The sequence below is a fragment of the Hibiscus syriacus genome, unplaced genomic scaffold (genome assembly GCF_006381635.1).
Source record: "Hibiscus syriacus cultivar Baekdansim isolate YM2019G1 unplaced genomic scaffold, ASM638163v2 tig00112400_pilon, whole genome shotgun sequence".
NCBI classification, from domain to species: Eukaryota; Viridiplantae; Streptophyta; class Magnoliopsida; order Malvales; family Malvaceae; genus Hibiscus; species Hibiscus syriacus.
The window spans coordinates 340,232-358,154 of NW_024063322.1; the positions used below are offsets into that span (position 1 = coordinate 340,232).

Consider the following 17,923-nt stretch of genomic DNA (forward strand, 5'->3'; position numbering starts at 1 on the left):
AGGGGACCTGATACGTGATTTAACCATTTTCCATACAAACATAATATTTTCCTCCTCCATTTACGTGAACCAGGCAGAAGCTTTCCAAAGCTTCAACGCTTCCCTTCGGCCGCCGCACGCCGGCCCCCACTCGCCGGCCACCAGGACGATGACCGACCTACAACCACGGCGACCTTTACCACGACCAATGGAAGCCCGAAAGACGGCTTAAACGGCCAAGAACCTCTCCCGTTATCCTCCTCTCCCATTCTTTCTCTACAACGCCGAGGGACGTAAAACCGACCCCCAACGCCGGCCACCAACAACCGAAGTTTCCTAGCCGTGAGAGGATCTCTATCGCATGCCGGCCACCGCTCAACGGTGGCCACTCCCTCTGCCTGTGAACCCCTGAAACCGAAGCAAAAACCAAGTGAGAAAGCCAAAAAAGAAAGGAAAAGGAAAAGCAATATTGGAGAGAAAAAAGAGTCAAAGCAAACTGTCTTTCATTCCATATTTTCGGTGAAATGTTCCCTGATTCTACAAGGGTGGTTGGGGGTATTAATAACCCCATTTGAAACATTATAATATTAATTTTTTTACAAATAAAATAATATTGAAAAAAATGGTGTTTACAGCTGCCCCTCTTTGCTCATTACTGTGGAACATGAATAGAGCAAAGATAGTAAGCACCATTTTTTATCTAGACTAAATTGCTAAAATCTTGAACTTCAATTTCTTCTGATCGGACGAATTCTTCTCATTATGAACTCTTCGTTGATGATGTCAGTTCACTTTCTTCTGTGATGGAATCGCCAAGGTTGAACAAGTTCTTCTCATTATGAACTTCTTCTCCCTCGTCGGATGAGTTCTTCTCATTATGAACTCTCAACTGGAAATGTTGATCCACCTCCTTCTGTGATGATTGAGCCAAGGTGATGCTGATACAACTCCTTATGTGAGGGACTGGCGAAATGATTATGTTGATCCAACTCCTTATGTGATGGACGAGCAAAAGTCGGTGATGTTCCAATTCCTTATGCGATGGAAACAAGCTAAAGTTGAACAAATTCTTCTCATTATGAACTTCTTCTCCTTCCTCGGATGAGTTCTTCTCATTATGAACTCTCCACTGGAAAGGTTGATCCCTCGAGTGAGGTGTTGCTGATTCAACTCCATATGTGATGAATCGAGCTAAGGTTGAACAAGTTCTTCTCATTATGAACTTCTTCTTCTTTTGTCGGATGAGTTCTTCTCATTATGAACTCTTCTGGAAATGTCGATTCACCTCCTTCTGGGGTGAATTTGAAAGGAACAGGCTCTTCTCATTACGAACCTTCTCCTTTAGGACGAGTTCTTCTCATTATGAACTCTTCTGGAAATGTTGGTTCACCTCCTTCTGCGGTGGATTTGAAAGGAACATGCTCTTCTCATTACGAACCCTCTCCTTTAGGACGAGTTCTTCTCATTATGAACTCTTCTGGAAATGTTGGGTCACCTCCTTCTGTGGTGGATTTGAAAGGAACATGCTCTTCTCATTACGAACCTTCTCCTTTAGGACGAGTTCTTCTCATTATGAACTCTTCTGGAAATGTTGGGTCACCTCCTTCTGTGGTGGATTTGAAAGGAACAAGCTCTTCTCATTACGAACCTTCTCCTTTAGGACGAGTTCTTCTCATTATGAACTCTTCTGGAAATGTTGGGTCACCTCCTTCTGTGGTGGATTTGAAAGGAACAGGCTCTTCTCATTACGAACCTTCTCCTTTAGGACGAGTTCTTCTCATTATGAACTCTTCTGGAAATGTTGGGTCACCTCCTTCTGTGGTGGATTTGAAAGGAACAAGCTCTTCTCATTACGAACCTTCTCATTTAGGACGAGTTCTTCTCATTATGAACTCTTCTGGAAATGTTGGGTCACCTCCTTCTGTGGTGGATTTGAAAGGAACAAGTTTTTCTCATTACAAACCTTCTCCTTTAGGACGAGTTCTTCTCATTATGAACTCTTCTGGAAATGTTGGGTCACCTCCTTCTGTGGTGAATTTGAAAGGAACAAGCTCTTCTCATTACGAACCTTCTCCTTTAGGACGAGTTCTTCTCATTATGAACTCTTCTGGAAATGTTGGGTCACCTCCTTCTGTGGTGAATTTGAAAGGAACAAGTTCTTCTCATTACGAACCTTCTCCTTTAGGACGAGTTCTTCTCATTATGAACTCTTCATTTGAAATATTGATTGGTTCATCTTCTCTTTGAAAAGTTTTAAACCTGCAAAAGATTATCATATGTCAGTAATAATGGCGTTTGAAGTACCCGAATGTATTGATCCAAAGGTCCTAGGATTTTGCTGAGATCAATTTCTTTTAATGGTGAAAACTATGGATTGATTCTTTGCGGAAGTCGTGAAATGAAATCTTTGTTGGCTCTTTGAAATCCTTAATGTTGCAAATTGCTGTGTTTTTGTCTTTGTTGGGTCCATCCTGGAAACGAAACTGCTCATTCTCATTGAAGTGTCCTAGAAAAGTCAAGTTGGAAAAAACATAATTGAAAATGCTTCTAGGGAAAAATCTTAAGAAATACTCATGTGATATCCCAGAAAAACGGTCCTAAGAAGGACTCAAACAATTCTCTAAAAAATGATCCTAAGAAGGACAAAATAGTTTTTCAAAATAAACTTTACAGGAATCCTCATGAGAGGGAAATCAAAATTTATCATGTGTATGAAATGATGAAATGTATAATGCAAAGATGCTAGTCATGTATGAATGATGGTTTTCTTGATCTGTTGGAAATGGTTGCGAGAGCAGTCTTCATTGCTAGATCAATCTTCATTCTTTCCTGGTTTGACTGTCTTCTTTATCTGCCGCACCTAAGTGTATTTTTTCGAATCTTGACTTGTGAATGGGCACATCTTTCTCCAGTAAAATTTTTTCTTTTGATAAATTTAACTTCTTCAAAAATATTCATTTACAGTTATCAAGAAACCCCTAAAATTAGGCTTAGCTTCTTTCAAAAGTTTTTAAAAAAAATCAAGAAACCCCTGAAAACCAGGCTTAATTTCTTTGACAATTCATTTGAAAACATCAAGAAACCCCTAAAAATTAGGCTTAATTTCTTTGAACGTTCATTTGAGAAAAATCAAGAAACTTTCGAAAATCAGACTTAGTTTCTTTAAAACACATTTGAAAAGCGTCAAGAAACTTCTAAAAACCAGACTTAGTTTCTTTAAAAACTCATTTGAAATCATCATGAAACTTCTGAAAATCAGACTTAGTTTCGTTGAAAACTTATTTGAAATCATCAAGAAACTTCTGAAAATCAGACTTAGTTTCTTTAAAAACTCACTTGAAAATCATCATGAAACTTCTGAAAATCAGACTTAGTTTCATTGAAAACTTATTTGAAATCATCAAGAAACTTCTGAAAATAAGACTTAGTTTCTTTAAAACCTCACTTGAAAATCGTCAAGAAACTTCTGAAAATAAGACTTAGTTTCTTTAAAAGCTCATTTGAAATTGTCAAGAAACTTCTGAAAATCAGACTTAATTTCTTTGAAAGCTCATTTGAAATTGTCAAGAAACTTCTGAAAATCAGACTTAATTTCTTTGAAAGCTCATTTAAAAATCATCAAGAAACTTCTGAAAATCAGACTTAGTTTCTTTAAAAGCTCATTTAAAAATCATCAAGAAACTTCTGAAGATCAGACTTAGTTTCTAAAAAAATACATTAGCTGGGTAACATTTCCCACTTCAAAAATGATTATTGTTTTGTGTATTGAGCTCCTCAATTCTTGAGTTTCTGCCACTATTAATGTAATTCCCTCCATTTGAGGTTTGAATTCTAATTTTTTCTTCTCTTTCTCTTATTTTGAAAAATCTGTAAAAATATGCTTTGATGCATGAAATGTGAATGCAATATGTATCTAAATGTAATGCATGACTTTCTTATGTGTGGAAATGTTTATCAGTAATCCTCTTTTGATTTCAAAATGGAGATCTCGGTCCTCCTTCACTTGATCACTCTTGTATGGATTCTGCCCCCAACATTAGCATGGTCAAACTAATCATCTGGAGCAATCATGTCTCTCCCATGTTCTATCTTTTGTCTTGTTTCTTCAACATGATTGTAGAAGAAGTGTTTCCTCCCTTGAATCCTTGTTGTGATCAGGTAGATGACTGGGCCCCTTACATGTCTTTGACTTGATTTTCAATCAAAATTGTTTCTCAAGAGTCTTTGGTTAACTGCAGCGTGAATGGTTCAACTCAATGTGAGCTCTTTTTGTGTTCATCTTTCGATCTTGGCACTCTAAGCGACGGGTGTCATTCATCATGTTTGTTTGGTTTGAATCTTGTGATCTTAATGACATCTGGTTTAGGTAATGCCCCAATATGGGTACTTGTGGCTCTCTTCGTGCCAAAATCTTAATCTCGAATTATTTTGCACTTGTATCACCAAACAATAATGTTATCTAATAACTTGAGGGATGATGCCAGAATTATATGGACATTTAAGAAGTGGTCAATTCTTCTAATAGAAATGTCTTGAATCTTTGCCATTAGTTGAGATAGGTGTCCCTTTCGATTAAGGCGATCATCTTCTTCTTGATGGATTATCGACAACGTCACGAAGAAGTGTTGGAAGTTCTATCCTTCAATCTTTCCGATCTCTCGGACTATGTGAAATGTCTTCATTACTCTGACATCGTTTGTTCTTTTCTCTGATTGAGGCAGAATGAACCTCACCAGCTTCAATGACCTTTTTCACTTGAGATTGTCATGATTGAAAATGTTTTTCTCCTTTCTTTTATTTTAGAAATACGAAAAATGTTTAATAAAATTCAAAAGTGTTGTCATTTTCTTTCGGCTCACAATCAAAACAAATTGTAAGACAAGAGTTCACTGAATATCAAATAAGTCAAATTTTCTTTTAATCCTTAAAAAATTATATACATTTGCAAAGTGTAAGGATTAATGATGATATAAGGCTTAGGCTGACTTGGGAAGGTAATGTGTTTCAGGTTAATCTGAGGAGGTAATGTGTTTCAGGTTGGCTTCTTGCGTTCTTGATTATGGTATGTTCATTGATCTGATGAAGCAACCGTCATGCTTCTCTTCTGGAAATGTTTACTGGTTCTCAGCCCTCGTGAGCGCCTTTGGAATGTGCAGAGCTTCATCAAGATATGTATAAGATCGTCTTATGTGCAGTAGTTGACAATCTTCATATTCGAGCAGCCTTTTTAGGTTTTCAACTCGAATTCTCCTTTGGTTTCAAGACGTAATCTAAAATTTTAAGTCTTGAACCCTCCTTTTATTTTTTCCCTATCATGCATTAAAGATTTTAGAAAACTATTTTTTACAAATAAAATTAACCCTAAGGGGCGGAATGAAATCTGAAGATAGTCTCTCCACTTAAAAATCCATGTATGATTAGAAGGGACTTTTCAGGCACGTAACGTAGGCTAAGGCTCACGGTTATGAAAGAAAAGGATAAATAGGCCCAAACAAATGTTTAAGGGTTATCGAACCAAGGATCAATTCGTTCGGCCATCTTCAATATTGCTCGGCCTGATTTGAATCTGCTCATCCGTCTTTTATTCTATTTTCTTTTGGTGTTCTCTAATCTTCTGGCGAATTGATTCTAAATCTTTGAACCACCCATCTTGAAGTGTTGGATCTGTCCATTTCTTTTTTTTTAATCTTTTTTTTCTTTTTCCTCTATTTTTTCTCTTTCTTTTTTCTCTTTCTTTTTTCTGTTTTTTTTCTGTGTTTCTCTTTTTTTTTCTTTTTTTCTTTCTTTTTTTGTGTTTTTTATATATCTTTTCTTTTTCTCTCTATGTTGTCAATTCGATTTGATCTTCGAGCGCTTCGTATTTGGTCCTCCTTGTAATATCTTGTTATTTCTTCCTATGACTCGCCTCTGTAGCGAAATCTAGATTGATGATCTTCACACATGCGAGCAGATGTCCTTCATCTTTACCCCCCAGTGTGGAGGGTGATCCTTGGTTAGGGTTGAATCAGAAGAAACAATATTATAGGCTCAAAAGGGGACAACAAGGGGTATATATATACATATAAAAGGATAAATGAAACAAAGCCATTCATCATCTCATACATGGAAGTCTTTGTAAACGAGGTATCCCCAGGGGGGACGAGTATTCAAGATTAATTTTATTTACATGAAAAATGTAATTAATGCATGATAGAATTATTTCAATGATACCCTTTATTTTTTCTTCTTCCATTTGCCCCTGGTATGCCCCAATTATTCTAATCCTCTTTCAAAAAACTTGATCTGCAACACTCCATCTTGTCTTTCTTCTTGCAGAAATGGTTCTCGTATATGCAGACATCTTGTACTTTATACCTCCCGATTTTATTGAAATTGGGAAATGAATGGTGGTTCTGTGTATAGGAAGGGAAATGTGTGACTTTAAAGTCGTAATTCTGAAAAATGTAATGTCATGAAAAGATTATTTATGTCTGGGAAGGTAAAAGTACAGGTTTCAGTGCCTCGGGGAGGATAAAGGCATGGCTTTATTGTTTCAGAGGGAAGTGATGTCAAATTTCGGTCTTTTGGGAGTAAATGTGTTTTATTTCGGGTACGGAACCCAACAATGGTTCTTTAGGCTTTGGATGGGGTATGGAAAGTCTAATCTTGCCACTTGTCAAAAGCATATAATTAGTGAAGTAGTAAAAGAACCTTTAATCCATTCGATATTCAAATAATTACAAGATTAAAACTTGATTTATTACTCATAACCTTAGAAAACGACGTAAGTTCAATTATCAAAAATATATATTAAGGAAAGAACAAAAACACGGTCAAACAGGACAAGGCCAGGGCAACAAGGTTTCATGATGGGTGGAAGAATTTCTTGGTAACTGGCCCCAGAATGTCTCATTACGAGTTAAAGGTTAATACCCTTGGGTCAAACAAAATCTGGGCCTTGCTTCTCCATGCCCCACGGATCTCAATGATGTGCCTCAAACTTCAGACAGCTCTAACATCAAGTCTTTAGCTCTCAATTATTTTCTAAATGCGAAGGGGTGACTTCAATTTGCCTCAAAAGATACAACGAGTTACTCCCAGGATCCGTGATAATGCACGTTGATATGCAATATATCATGCAATGTACGATGTATGGATGCTAATGTAAATATGTGAAGATGCACATGCAAATGAAAAGATACAAAAATGGGAATGCAAAAATACAAAATGTAAATGCAACAAAGGAATTGATCCCAAAGTAATTGTCATAAAACAACTTCCAAAGAACACACAATGTCTTAATACAATGAGGCAGATGGAAACTACAAATCACGTCATATTGCTCGACTTCTTCAATTTTGATCGAGAATGCAAGGAAACAATCTTCTTTTATCCTTGGCTTGATGGAAAATTCCAACGCTTCGACTTCTTTTCCAGAAATGCATTTGTTGAGCGACCATATGCGACTGACATCATCCACTGTCTCGTGTTGGCTGTCGTTGTTGCCTGATGACTTCAATCATATTTTTTTACTTGTATCAATATCATCGTAGCACCCTTGAAAAGCTTATTTTACTGCATCATTTGAGCTTCATGTATTCCAGCTTGACGTACCTCTTCAGTTGTTTCCTGGAACACCCTTCTGGACCATTGATGCATTTTTTCATTTCTATTATACCTCTTCGAGTGACATTGTCGTATTGAAAACCTTCTAATGTGACTATTAACTCGGGAATCAATACCTTCTATGTCATGATATATATGAAACATGTGTTAATTCCAAGGTAATTATCCTAGAACAACTTTCAAAGAACACACAATGTCTCAATATGTCAAAGTAGATAAAAATATTTACCCCTTCGTGTGACGTTGTTGTTTTAAAAGCCTTCTAACTTTGATAAATAGCTCGGGTATTAACATGTTTATGCACAAATAAAGAAACAATACAAGGAAAAGATGTTAGTAAAAATAATAATCAAAGAGAGAAAATGTATGTTAGTGAAATATGAAAAGATTAAATTCAACTAGTAAATAAACCATAAAATACAATGAATAAAACACAGAAGGGGAAATAAAACCCTACCCGCATAATTTCTAGTTCACATGCAATTATAAAAATAAATAAATAAAAATAAAAAACAAAGGTTAGAGTTCATTTCTCCTTTGTGTACACTTATTTGGGTATCTATGGACGAGTTTCGGCATTGTCTTAAATCGGGTGGGTTTCTACGGTTTATTATATGCAGGGTTTCAGTTCTAAGAGTAAAGGTACTCGAATTGTCCTTGTCGGTGCCCCCTTGGGCGAGCCAGACCCTCAATCCTCACCCATTATAGGCTTAAGCGGATCGAGTTCAATTCGAGGGGGCACATTTTCCTATGCCTGACACGGAGAATAAATTCTCACGAAGACATAGGACATATGAACCCCGGAAGCTAATTGCTAGGTCTGACACGGAGAATAAATTCTCACGAAGACGTCGCTTTCACTCCCACTTAAAAGGAAGAGCTCGGGTATAGAGCTTATGTTATGCAATGCAAGTGTCGTATGTGAGGAGAAATTATCAAACCTTTGACAAACAACCACACAAAAATGAACTAAAGCGAATCTGAAAATCAATCAAATACAAATATTAATATACAATGATAAAAAAATAATAAAAGAATTGAAAGAAATCAAAATAATCGTAAATTAAATAAAATCGAATTCTCAATTTACAACTATAGAGACAATATATAATCGATTTAGGGCTTGATCCACAAAGTCCCCAGCAGAGTCGCCAAGCTGTCGACACCGTTTTCCGCCCGGGCGGGGGGAAAACTTAGTACGACTTGGGGTTTTCTTTGAAAAGGTTTTGAAATGTTTTAGAGTCGCCGTCGACCTTTTGGGTTAGGTAGGTCGAATACCTAGAAATTTTCTTTTAAAAGTATTTTTTAAGAAAAACATCATTTTAAAAGATTCACCAATCTACGTGTAACCAGAGATTCATTATTTTTTGAAATAAAAAAAAATTCGGGGATCGATTACGTGTGGGGAAGGATAAGCACCCCCACAACGCCCAAAATTGGTACCCTATCAATTATAAATTATCTCTACTAGTGGAAATCTAAGTATTCGAATACAAATTTAAGTTACGATCCTATTATTCCAGATTCAACCATATAATTTTTATTTAATGAAAAATTCTAAGGAGAAATATAAAATATTCTAATATTTCCAATTGAAGAGAAAATAATCCCTAAAATACTTTAAGACGAATATTTCTCTTTCCAACTGAAATAAAAAGTATATAATAATTTCTCCCCAGAATTCAAGATTAAAATAATTTTTATTCTATCAAAGAAAGAAAATAAGCCAATTTATCCTAATTATATCATTATAAAAGATAAGAGATGTTCAATTATTTAAAATATCGAAACTTAATCTCTAATAAAATTAGACGAATTGTTTCGAGAAGTTTAAATAAGTGAATATTTCCTTTTCCCTTCAAACTTAATTAATTTTTACGCAATCAATTTTTTAGGTCTTTCTAGTGGGATATTTATTTATTTTACAATATCGGAAAAGGACATCTAGTTATTTTAAGACTGTCCCTCCTTAATATTTTAAAATAAATAAATATTACCCTTAAACCAATTATGAAATCGATTAAGTTATGCTTATGAAGCTTTCATACATATTCCAAATATCTAGATCTATATGCACAAACAAATTTTCATGGCAAAAGTTATAAATTAAAAATACTAATTAGGAACAAATAAATGAAAATTAAAGTAAAGATAAAAATTAAATGCTATTCAATGATGGAAATAAAATTGAACTAAATTAACAAGTGCATACTTTAAAGCATAAATATTACGTTAAATAAGCAAACAAAATATAATTACTAAAATGAATATTACAAAAATTAAAGTTCTAAATAATAAAGGTTAAATAATAAATACTAAAATGAACAATACAAATGTAAATAAAGAGAATAAAGTACTTAAGTTTAAAAAATAAAATTGTACATTCACCTAAATTATAAATAATAAAATATACAACATATGCATCACTTAAAATACATACTACAAATTTTACATGCCAAATATAATGTATAATACATTACACCACCACTCGGGACTAAATTAGAATATTACAAATTATATGCCAAATGAGAAATAAAAAAAGTGACTAAAATAAATAAATTACAAATATCACATCCAAATCATAATATAATAAAAACAAAATCCAAACAGTGACTAAAATGAATAAACATAAAAAACAGTGACTAAATTCGAAAGTTAATAAAATCAATATGCATATTCAAAATAAATAACAAAATAAATTACCAGAGTGCAATAGAAGCTAAAATATGAGGGCTTAAGGATGCTTTTACCCTGATAGTGACCAAATGCAAGATACGCTGAAATAGGGAGGACCTGGAATGCGATTTGACCCTGAAATAAATGAACAAAACAGAAAACCCCTAGAAATAGGGGACCTGATACGTGATTTAACCATTTTCCATACAAACATAATATTTTCCTCCTCCATTTACGTGAACCAGGCAGAAGCTTTCCAAAGCTTCAACGCTTCCCTTCGGCCGCCGCACGCCGGCCCCCACTCGCCGGCCACCAGGACGATGACCGACCTACAACCACGGCGACCTTTACCACGACCAATGGAAGCCCGAAAGACGGCTTAAACGGCCAAGAACCTCTCCCGTTATCCTCCTCTCCCATTCTTTCTCTACAACGCCGAGGGACGTAAAACCGACCCCCAACGCCGGCCACCAACAACCGAAGTTTCCTAGCCGTGAGAGGATCTCTATCGCATGCCGGCCACCGCTCAACGGTGGCCACTCCCTCTGCCTGTGAACCCCTGAAACCGAAGCAAAAACCAAGTGAGAAAGCCAAAAAAGAAAGGAAAAGGAAAAGCAATATTGGAGAGAAAAAAGAGTCAAAGCAAACTGTCTTTCATTCCATATTTTCGGTGAAATGTTCCCTGATTCTACAAGGGTGGTTGGGGGTATTAATAACCCCATTTGAAACATTATAATATTAATTTTTTTACAAATAAAATAATATTGAAAAAAATGGTGTTTACACACGCCATTGTTGGAAGAGGCATGGAAGGTTTGCAGTATCGCCAACACCAGGTTCCCCAACTCTTACCTCGTCCAACAGATCGGAACCGTCGCCTACGTTGCGTTCTCCGGCAGGCAGATAGATTCCGGTTTAGAACCGAGCTGTAGAAATCTGCTGCCGTTGGACGCCGCCGACGGTGGCCTTTTCGCTCCCCTCTATCGGCATAATCAAGCGAAGGAGCCCATCAAGGTGTATCACGGGATGTTAAAGCTTTTCCTCTCGTTCTACTCAGGATTGCGAATCCAGGTTAGCTTTTTATCTTTTACTTTGCTCTTGCAGCTTTCTTAATTTATGGTTGAAGTTGAAGATTTAGTTCATTTTGATCATAATTTCCAAATTTGAAAAGAAAAAAGTGTTTGGCTAAGCTGCTACATTTAATAATTAATAATGCTGGATTCTATGGAAATCGCAGAGCTTGTTCACTAAAATCTGGATAAGCTTGAACTTCCCAAAGTAGACTCCGGATGATCATAGCAATGAACCCTCAATCAACTCTTGCATGATTGATTGAATGAATGAATAATTGTCATCCATCTCTTCGATTAAATGTTGGATCCTTCTGGAAAATAACAACTTAATTTAAATTCTCTTAAATAGTCTTTTGATTAAATAGAAAATTTATAATTTTTAACTCCTTTTCTTTAAATTTTATAATTTGATCTCCATAGCATCCTAACAAACCATTATAATTTGAATAATTCTAGATGTAATTTTAACTTATTATAATTGAAAAGTTATTATTGATAAAAATATTTTTTTTAAATATTTTTTTTAAATAATCGTAATTAAAATTTAAAATTTAGACTTTTAAAAGTTTAATAAGAGACGGATTGAATAGTAGGGATACAACATTATTGTCAACAAAAGATAAATAAAACCACTAATCAAAGCTTTTTCTTTATTATAATTAATTATGTGAAAAGTAAAAGAGCAAGGATTGATTCATTTGTGCAAAGACAAGAAGTGACATCAACTTGATAAACTGCACATAAGCAAACAAATGAAGTTGGATTGTAGTGGCATTAGTCACCAAATTTAGGCAAATGTTTTGGAGAATCTTCCACATGCAAACTACTTTGCGCATTTAATTGAAGTAATGGTAGTTTTGAAAACAAATTAAATATTAAATATTGCAAAAAATAAATTTTATAATTTTATCAAAATTTAAATATCTGAATCGATAATTCTTTTAATAAAAATTTGGAGAATAAGTTTAAAACTAATTATTTCTCATTTTATAGCCGTTCAACGGATTTTTAGTCGGCTTAAAGCTAAAGGTAATTATTTTGTTCAAAAAAATAATTATATAAATACCTATTAACTTTTGGGAAAAATATCTATATAATTTGTTTTATGTTATTTTCTAAACACAATTTGTAGACATGCTTTTTCAACCACTCAGTATGTATTAATCTAGTTATTATTGTCTAATTCTTTATTTATTCACCTTTGTATATTATGAGACTTAAATATAAAAATTATTTAATAATTGACGATAATTTTTTTTACAAAAGGGATTCTAACGTTGTAAAAATTAAATTTAATTATGAAAACAAAATGACATTGTGGTCTTACCATTTACTTGTTTTCTTAAAACTTATTGGATTTAAGTTGCATTGAATCAACCAAATTAAATTGATATGGTGATGCAGATTTCGGTGTTAGTAGGGAAAGTGAAGTCAATAGTGATGACAGGCCACTCCATAGGCGGGACAGCAGCCTCTCTGTCTGCACTGTGGCTGCTCTGCCATCTCCACTCCACCATGTCATCTCCAATGCCGGTGCTATGCATCACATTCGGCTCTCCGATGCTCGGCAATGAAGCCCTCCATCGATCAATACTCCGCCAAAGATGGAGCGGAAACTTCTGCCATGTCGTCTCCAAGCACGACATCGTGCCGAGGGTCCTCTTCGCCGTAATCACGAGCCACGTACCCGTACTACAAGCCCTGCTGCCCCAGGATCCAAACAGCAATATTTTTCAATGTGTTTTGAAGGACATGGAAATGTTGGTGCATACAAAAGATGTGTCAACTGAGACCCTGTTTTGGCCTTTCGGGAGCTATGTGTTTTGCAGCCAAGAGGGTGCCGTTTGTGTTGAAAATGCAGCATCTGTTATTCAAATGATGTATCTGATGATGGCAATGGGTTCACCAAGTTGTTGCATTGAGGATCATCTCAAGTATGGAGATTATGTAGGGAAAATTTCTAAGCAGTTCTTGAATGCCAAAAGCTTTCATGAAAATGGTGATGGCCTACCTGATTCTAGCTTTGAAGCTGGTGTGGCATTGGCATTGCAATCTTCAGATTTAACTGACAAGGTAATGTAAATTGCAAACCTTTAACACATTATAATTTAATTCCTAATCATTTTTACTATGAACGTACAGGGACCACTTCAAGTTCAAGACTGGAACCTAAGGGAAAATGTTGAGATTATGGCCAAGGAGTGCCTACAAATATGTAAAAACGATCACAACCCAAATCTTACTGCCGCCAACCTAGCAATAAGATTGTCCAAGATAGCGCCTTTCAGAGCTGAAATCGAGTGGTACAAAGCCTTCTGCGACGGAGCCGGTGATCAAATGGGTTACTACGATTCCTTCAAGCGCAAGGCAGGCTCAAGAAGAGAAGCCAGGGTCAACATGAACCGCCACAAGCTTGCTTTGTTCTGGAACAGCGTAATCCACATGCTGGAAAACAACGAGCTGCCACACAATTTCGACAGAAGGGATAAATGGGTATTCGCTTCGCTGTCCTACAAGCTCCTCGTGGAACCGCTCGACATCGCTGACTATTACCGGACCGGGATGCACCGCCAACTCGGGCATTACATCGAGAATGGAAGGGAGAGGAGGTACGAAATATTCGAGAAATGGTGGAGCGACAGAAGCGTTAAAAATGAAGAACACAAGAGGAGTAAACTTGCCAGCTTGACACAAGATTCGTGCTTTTGGGCAAGGGTGGAAGAGGCATGGGAATGGCTGGATAATGTGACTAGTGAGAGAGATGTGACCAAGATAAACCTGTTATGGAACAAGATCGATATGTTCGAGAAATATGCGAGGCAGTTAATTGATAACAAAGAGGTGTCTGAAGATGTGATGCTCAGGAATTCAAGCTTTAGTCGATGGATGGAAGAATGGAGAGAATTTAAGGCACAGGTTCTGGAATTCCCTCCACTTTATTCATGATCGTGGCTACTGTAAAATATGTAGACAACATTAAGTCACGAAAAGAGAGAGACAGCAGCAACTTTAATTCCAAATTGAAACAGAAATGGTTATACCCTCTGCAATTACCTTAAAATCATATGTGAAACTTCATAACGAATAATTCATATGGTCTATAATAGATCATTTATCTAGTATTAATTCAGACTTAAATTTATAATTTTTTTATTCAATCTAATCACTAAACAATAAAAAATGTTTTCGATCTCTATCTTTATCTCTCTCACTTCTTAATAAGTAATTTTCAGTCCAAATCAAAAGGATTGAACTACAAATCATTTGTCTAACCACATTCTTTCTCAACTTATAAACCATCATCTCACTCACAAATCATTTGTTTAACCACATTTTCCCCATTTTATAAACTACCAATCAAGCTTCAACTTACTCGTAAATCAGCATTGATGCGATGACTATGGATTATTCTCTCGTCGGAAAGAATCAATTAAATAACAAAAAACTCAAACATAACTATTCATAAACCCTAACCCAAGAAAAAAAACAATGTCCCAGCATTTTTTTTAATTTTTCATCTTTTTTCGATGTGTCATCGTCTCATTAGATGAATATAACTTAACAAAAATAAAATAATATTAACTTAACAACTAAAAAATAAAATATTTTATTAGTATTCTTGGTTTTTGAGAAAGCAAAGTGCACCAAGATGCAAAAAAACCCTTGAGCCTTGGCGTAGGGGCACGCCTTTCGTATGCGAGGCGCACCGTTTGTTCTATATGATAAAATCAAAAATCAATACTTTGACAACACACCAATACTTTGTACGGCAAACATAACTACACAAACTTGAATTCTTAGAGAGAATAACAATTATTTTAATATTTAAAACTATTATTTTATTTATTTATAAATGATATAAATTAATTTTATTATCAACTTAAAATCTTCTATCTAATCTGATTTTCTCTTATTTTCTTAAAAGAAATCTGAAAAGCGCAAAGCTTCTATGCCCGGCACCTAAAACTCGTAGGCGTGTGCCTCCGACCGCCTCCCATAAACCGCTTCGCCCAACCCAGGCTGGAGCTACCTTCATTGCCCGGCTATGCCTCGCACCTATTAAAACCCATTTGGTATTGTGTGTCATATCATTGTTTCAAACACATGGTATGTATCACATTATCACTTATATACATGATAATATCATGTCAATTTTGTATACATATAACGTGCCATGTTAGCAATAACCTCTGATTTTTAGTCAATTAATAACTTTTATTTAATCAAAATTATTTTAAAATATTAAAAGGCTAAATTTATGTAAAGATAAAAACTCAAATGGTTGTTTAGTTAAATATTAAAATAAAATTTGAAATTATGTCTATATTTAATACAGTCAACAGAGGAAATGGAAATGGTGATATAATTGCTACTTTTAATTCACAGTTCCACATTTCCTTTTGAAGACTAAACAAAAATAAACAAGGAACAAAGTGAAGGTTAACAGCAAACACTACAATCTTGAAGGATGATTTATTTACAATCAATCATGTGTATGTTTTGAGTATACATTGTTCCTCTCTAGGAATTTCCCAGAAAACTAACCCATACATAAAATTGGGAATCTTATGGGCTACAATGCAACCTATGTCAAGGTGGGGAAGCTAAATTAAACAACCTCTCTTCCAAGACCTGATCTAATCACTAGCAGAAAAGAAAAAAATATCACATAAACGATAAACACACACCTCCATCGAGATGGCTAGGCGAAGCTCAATGAGTAGCTCCATCTTTTTTGCAAGTAAACCTCTATTTGGAAACTTCGTTCGTTGCTGCTTGCAGAAAGCGAATCGTCTTCCAAGTCTAGTAATGCAAGGTTGATATGGGATTCCATGTTACTAGGATAAAAATCGTCGTCAACAATATCAACTTCTTCTGATTCCCTAGCTTGTTTCTGAGCCCAATTTGTTACTTCCTGGTCACCTTGTACGAGCTTCAGGATCTGTGGTCGAAAAAAGATGCTGAGATCAGTATAAACATAACCAAAGTGAGCGAAAGGGGAAAAAAGGTCAATTGAGAGTGAGCTTACAAGGCTAATTTGAGGCAGCGTTAGTGGTGCACATCGAATGCACAGGGTAGCAGCTAAACCATTCCTTCTATCTGATGAAATTCGTGGCTACCACCGAGCTGTGGATCTAGCAACTAAGAGAAATTGTGTCCTTTAAAATTGGCTTTGCCTGGATGTTAACAACAGAGCATTACCAAATGTTAATAACTCAGAAAATAACTGGATTGAAGCAGTGCATTGCAACTTTTGACACTATGAATAAGGGATAAACAAAATGAATTTCACGCACGATCTACTTAGATGAACTTGTTTTTCTGAACTATAAAACATTGTTTATCGGCTCTAAATTTTGTTACAATTATCTCGTTTCATGAAGATGTGCAGAGCCATTCTCCTGATACCATGTTCAAATAAATAAGGCAGATAAACAAAGGCTTTTAGGTATGATGAAGTCACCCACATAACAAGGCTCTCCTGACCTTTTGGACGGTTATCGTCGATGGGGTTTTTACCAGAGAGGAGCTCTAGGAGGACGATGCCAAATGCGTAGACATCAATTTTATCACTAATTTTCCGCGCATGAGGTATTCAGGAGCCAAGTAACTGTCACAGACAAGTATTCCGACCATATCTAAAGTGACTAATATACAGGAAAAACTCAGAGTAGATTACATACCCAAAGGTTCCTGCAACATCCATGCTAGTCGTTTGAGATGCAGAACTTGAGACCCGACTAGCAAGTCCAAAATCTGACAGCTGAAGAAGTAGAACAGATAGTAATAAGCCCGGAAATGTTAAAACATTTTAGGTAGCATCAAATGTTAATATTTTCGGTAGAAAAAATAATGGTTTAGGTAACGTTTTACTAGAAATGTTAAAAAAATATATATTTTCGGTATGACATTTTTTTAACCGTATATTAAGACTACTGTAAAGCATAACTACCCTTTTGTTAACGGTATAGGATTAGCTTTTGATTGCTTATCCCCCTATCTAGTGTGCTTTTATATTTCTTTTCGCTTAATTTAGTTATTTCTTTCATAATCGAATATTAAAATTAATAATTCATGATATGATGCCTTTACACTCAAACACAGTGCACAAAGCGTGGCTTTCGTTTATTCATTGCCCACTACGTACACAAATAACTGTTTGTGGGGAAAAGAAAATATATTCTTGTGCCTCTTTTGAACTATCAAATATACTCACCGGATCATTTAATTACATGTTTCTTTTAAAATCATATTTATTTCTTTTTATAAATTTTAAAGAGAAACAAGATACTTTCAGTAAACTTAAAATTCATGAATTAAAAATAATATCCGAAAACAAAGATGTATAATTTGGTCAGTCGTAGACATTTTAAAAGTATAAATATCAAGGGTTTGCTCCAGGTTTTTTGGTTTTCCTCACGTGCATGTTAGGATTTGCTAGTGTTGCATGACATCTCCTATACAGCCGGCGGTCCCAACCGACGACTCGGTTGTCCCTCCTCCTTTTGAGGGATCACCTCCACCGCCCGTCATGGACGGCCATCCAGGTTTCACATCGAAAAAAGAAGTCGGTATCAGTTTGGAGAAGG

At 35.5% G+C, this 17,923-nt stretch overlaps 1 protein-coding gene and 1 long non-coding RNA gene across 2 annotated transcripts; one reads left to right on the forward strand and one right to left on the reverse strand.

Annotated features, from left to right (window-relative positions):
* Positions 1-11,049: 11,049 nt before the first annotated feature.
* Positions 11,050-14,294, forward strand: LOC120179093 (lipase-like PAD4; the record flags this gene model as incomplete). The annotated part of the gene is made up of 3 exons (XM_039184800.1): positions 11,050-11,331; positions 12,738-13,407; positions 13,474-14,294. Coding segments are annotated over 3 exons (1,758 nt in total), but the record flags the coding sequence as incomplete, so codon positions are not given.
* A 2,194-nt stretch (positions 14,295-16,488) lies between these two features.
* LOC120179095 lies at positions 16,489-17,109 on the reverse strand. Its single transcript, XR_005521577.1, has 3 exons — positions 17,018-17,109; positions 16,798-16,944; positions 16,489-16,510 (listed from the first exon to the last, which is right to left on the reverse strand). It is a non-coding gene; the product is annotated as an uncharacterized LOC120179095 (long non-coding RNA).
* Between the last annotated feature and the right edge of the window lie 814 nt (positions 17,110-17,923).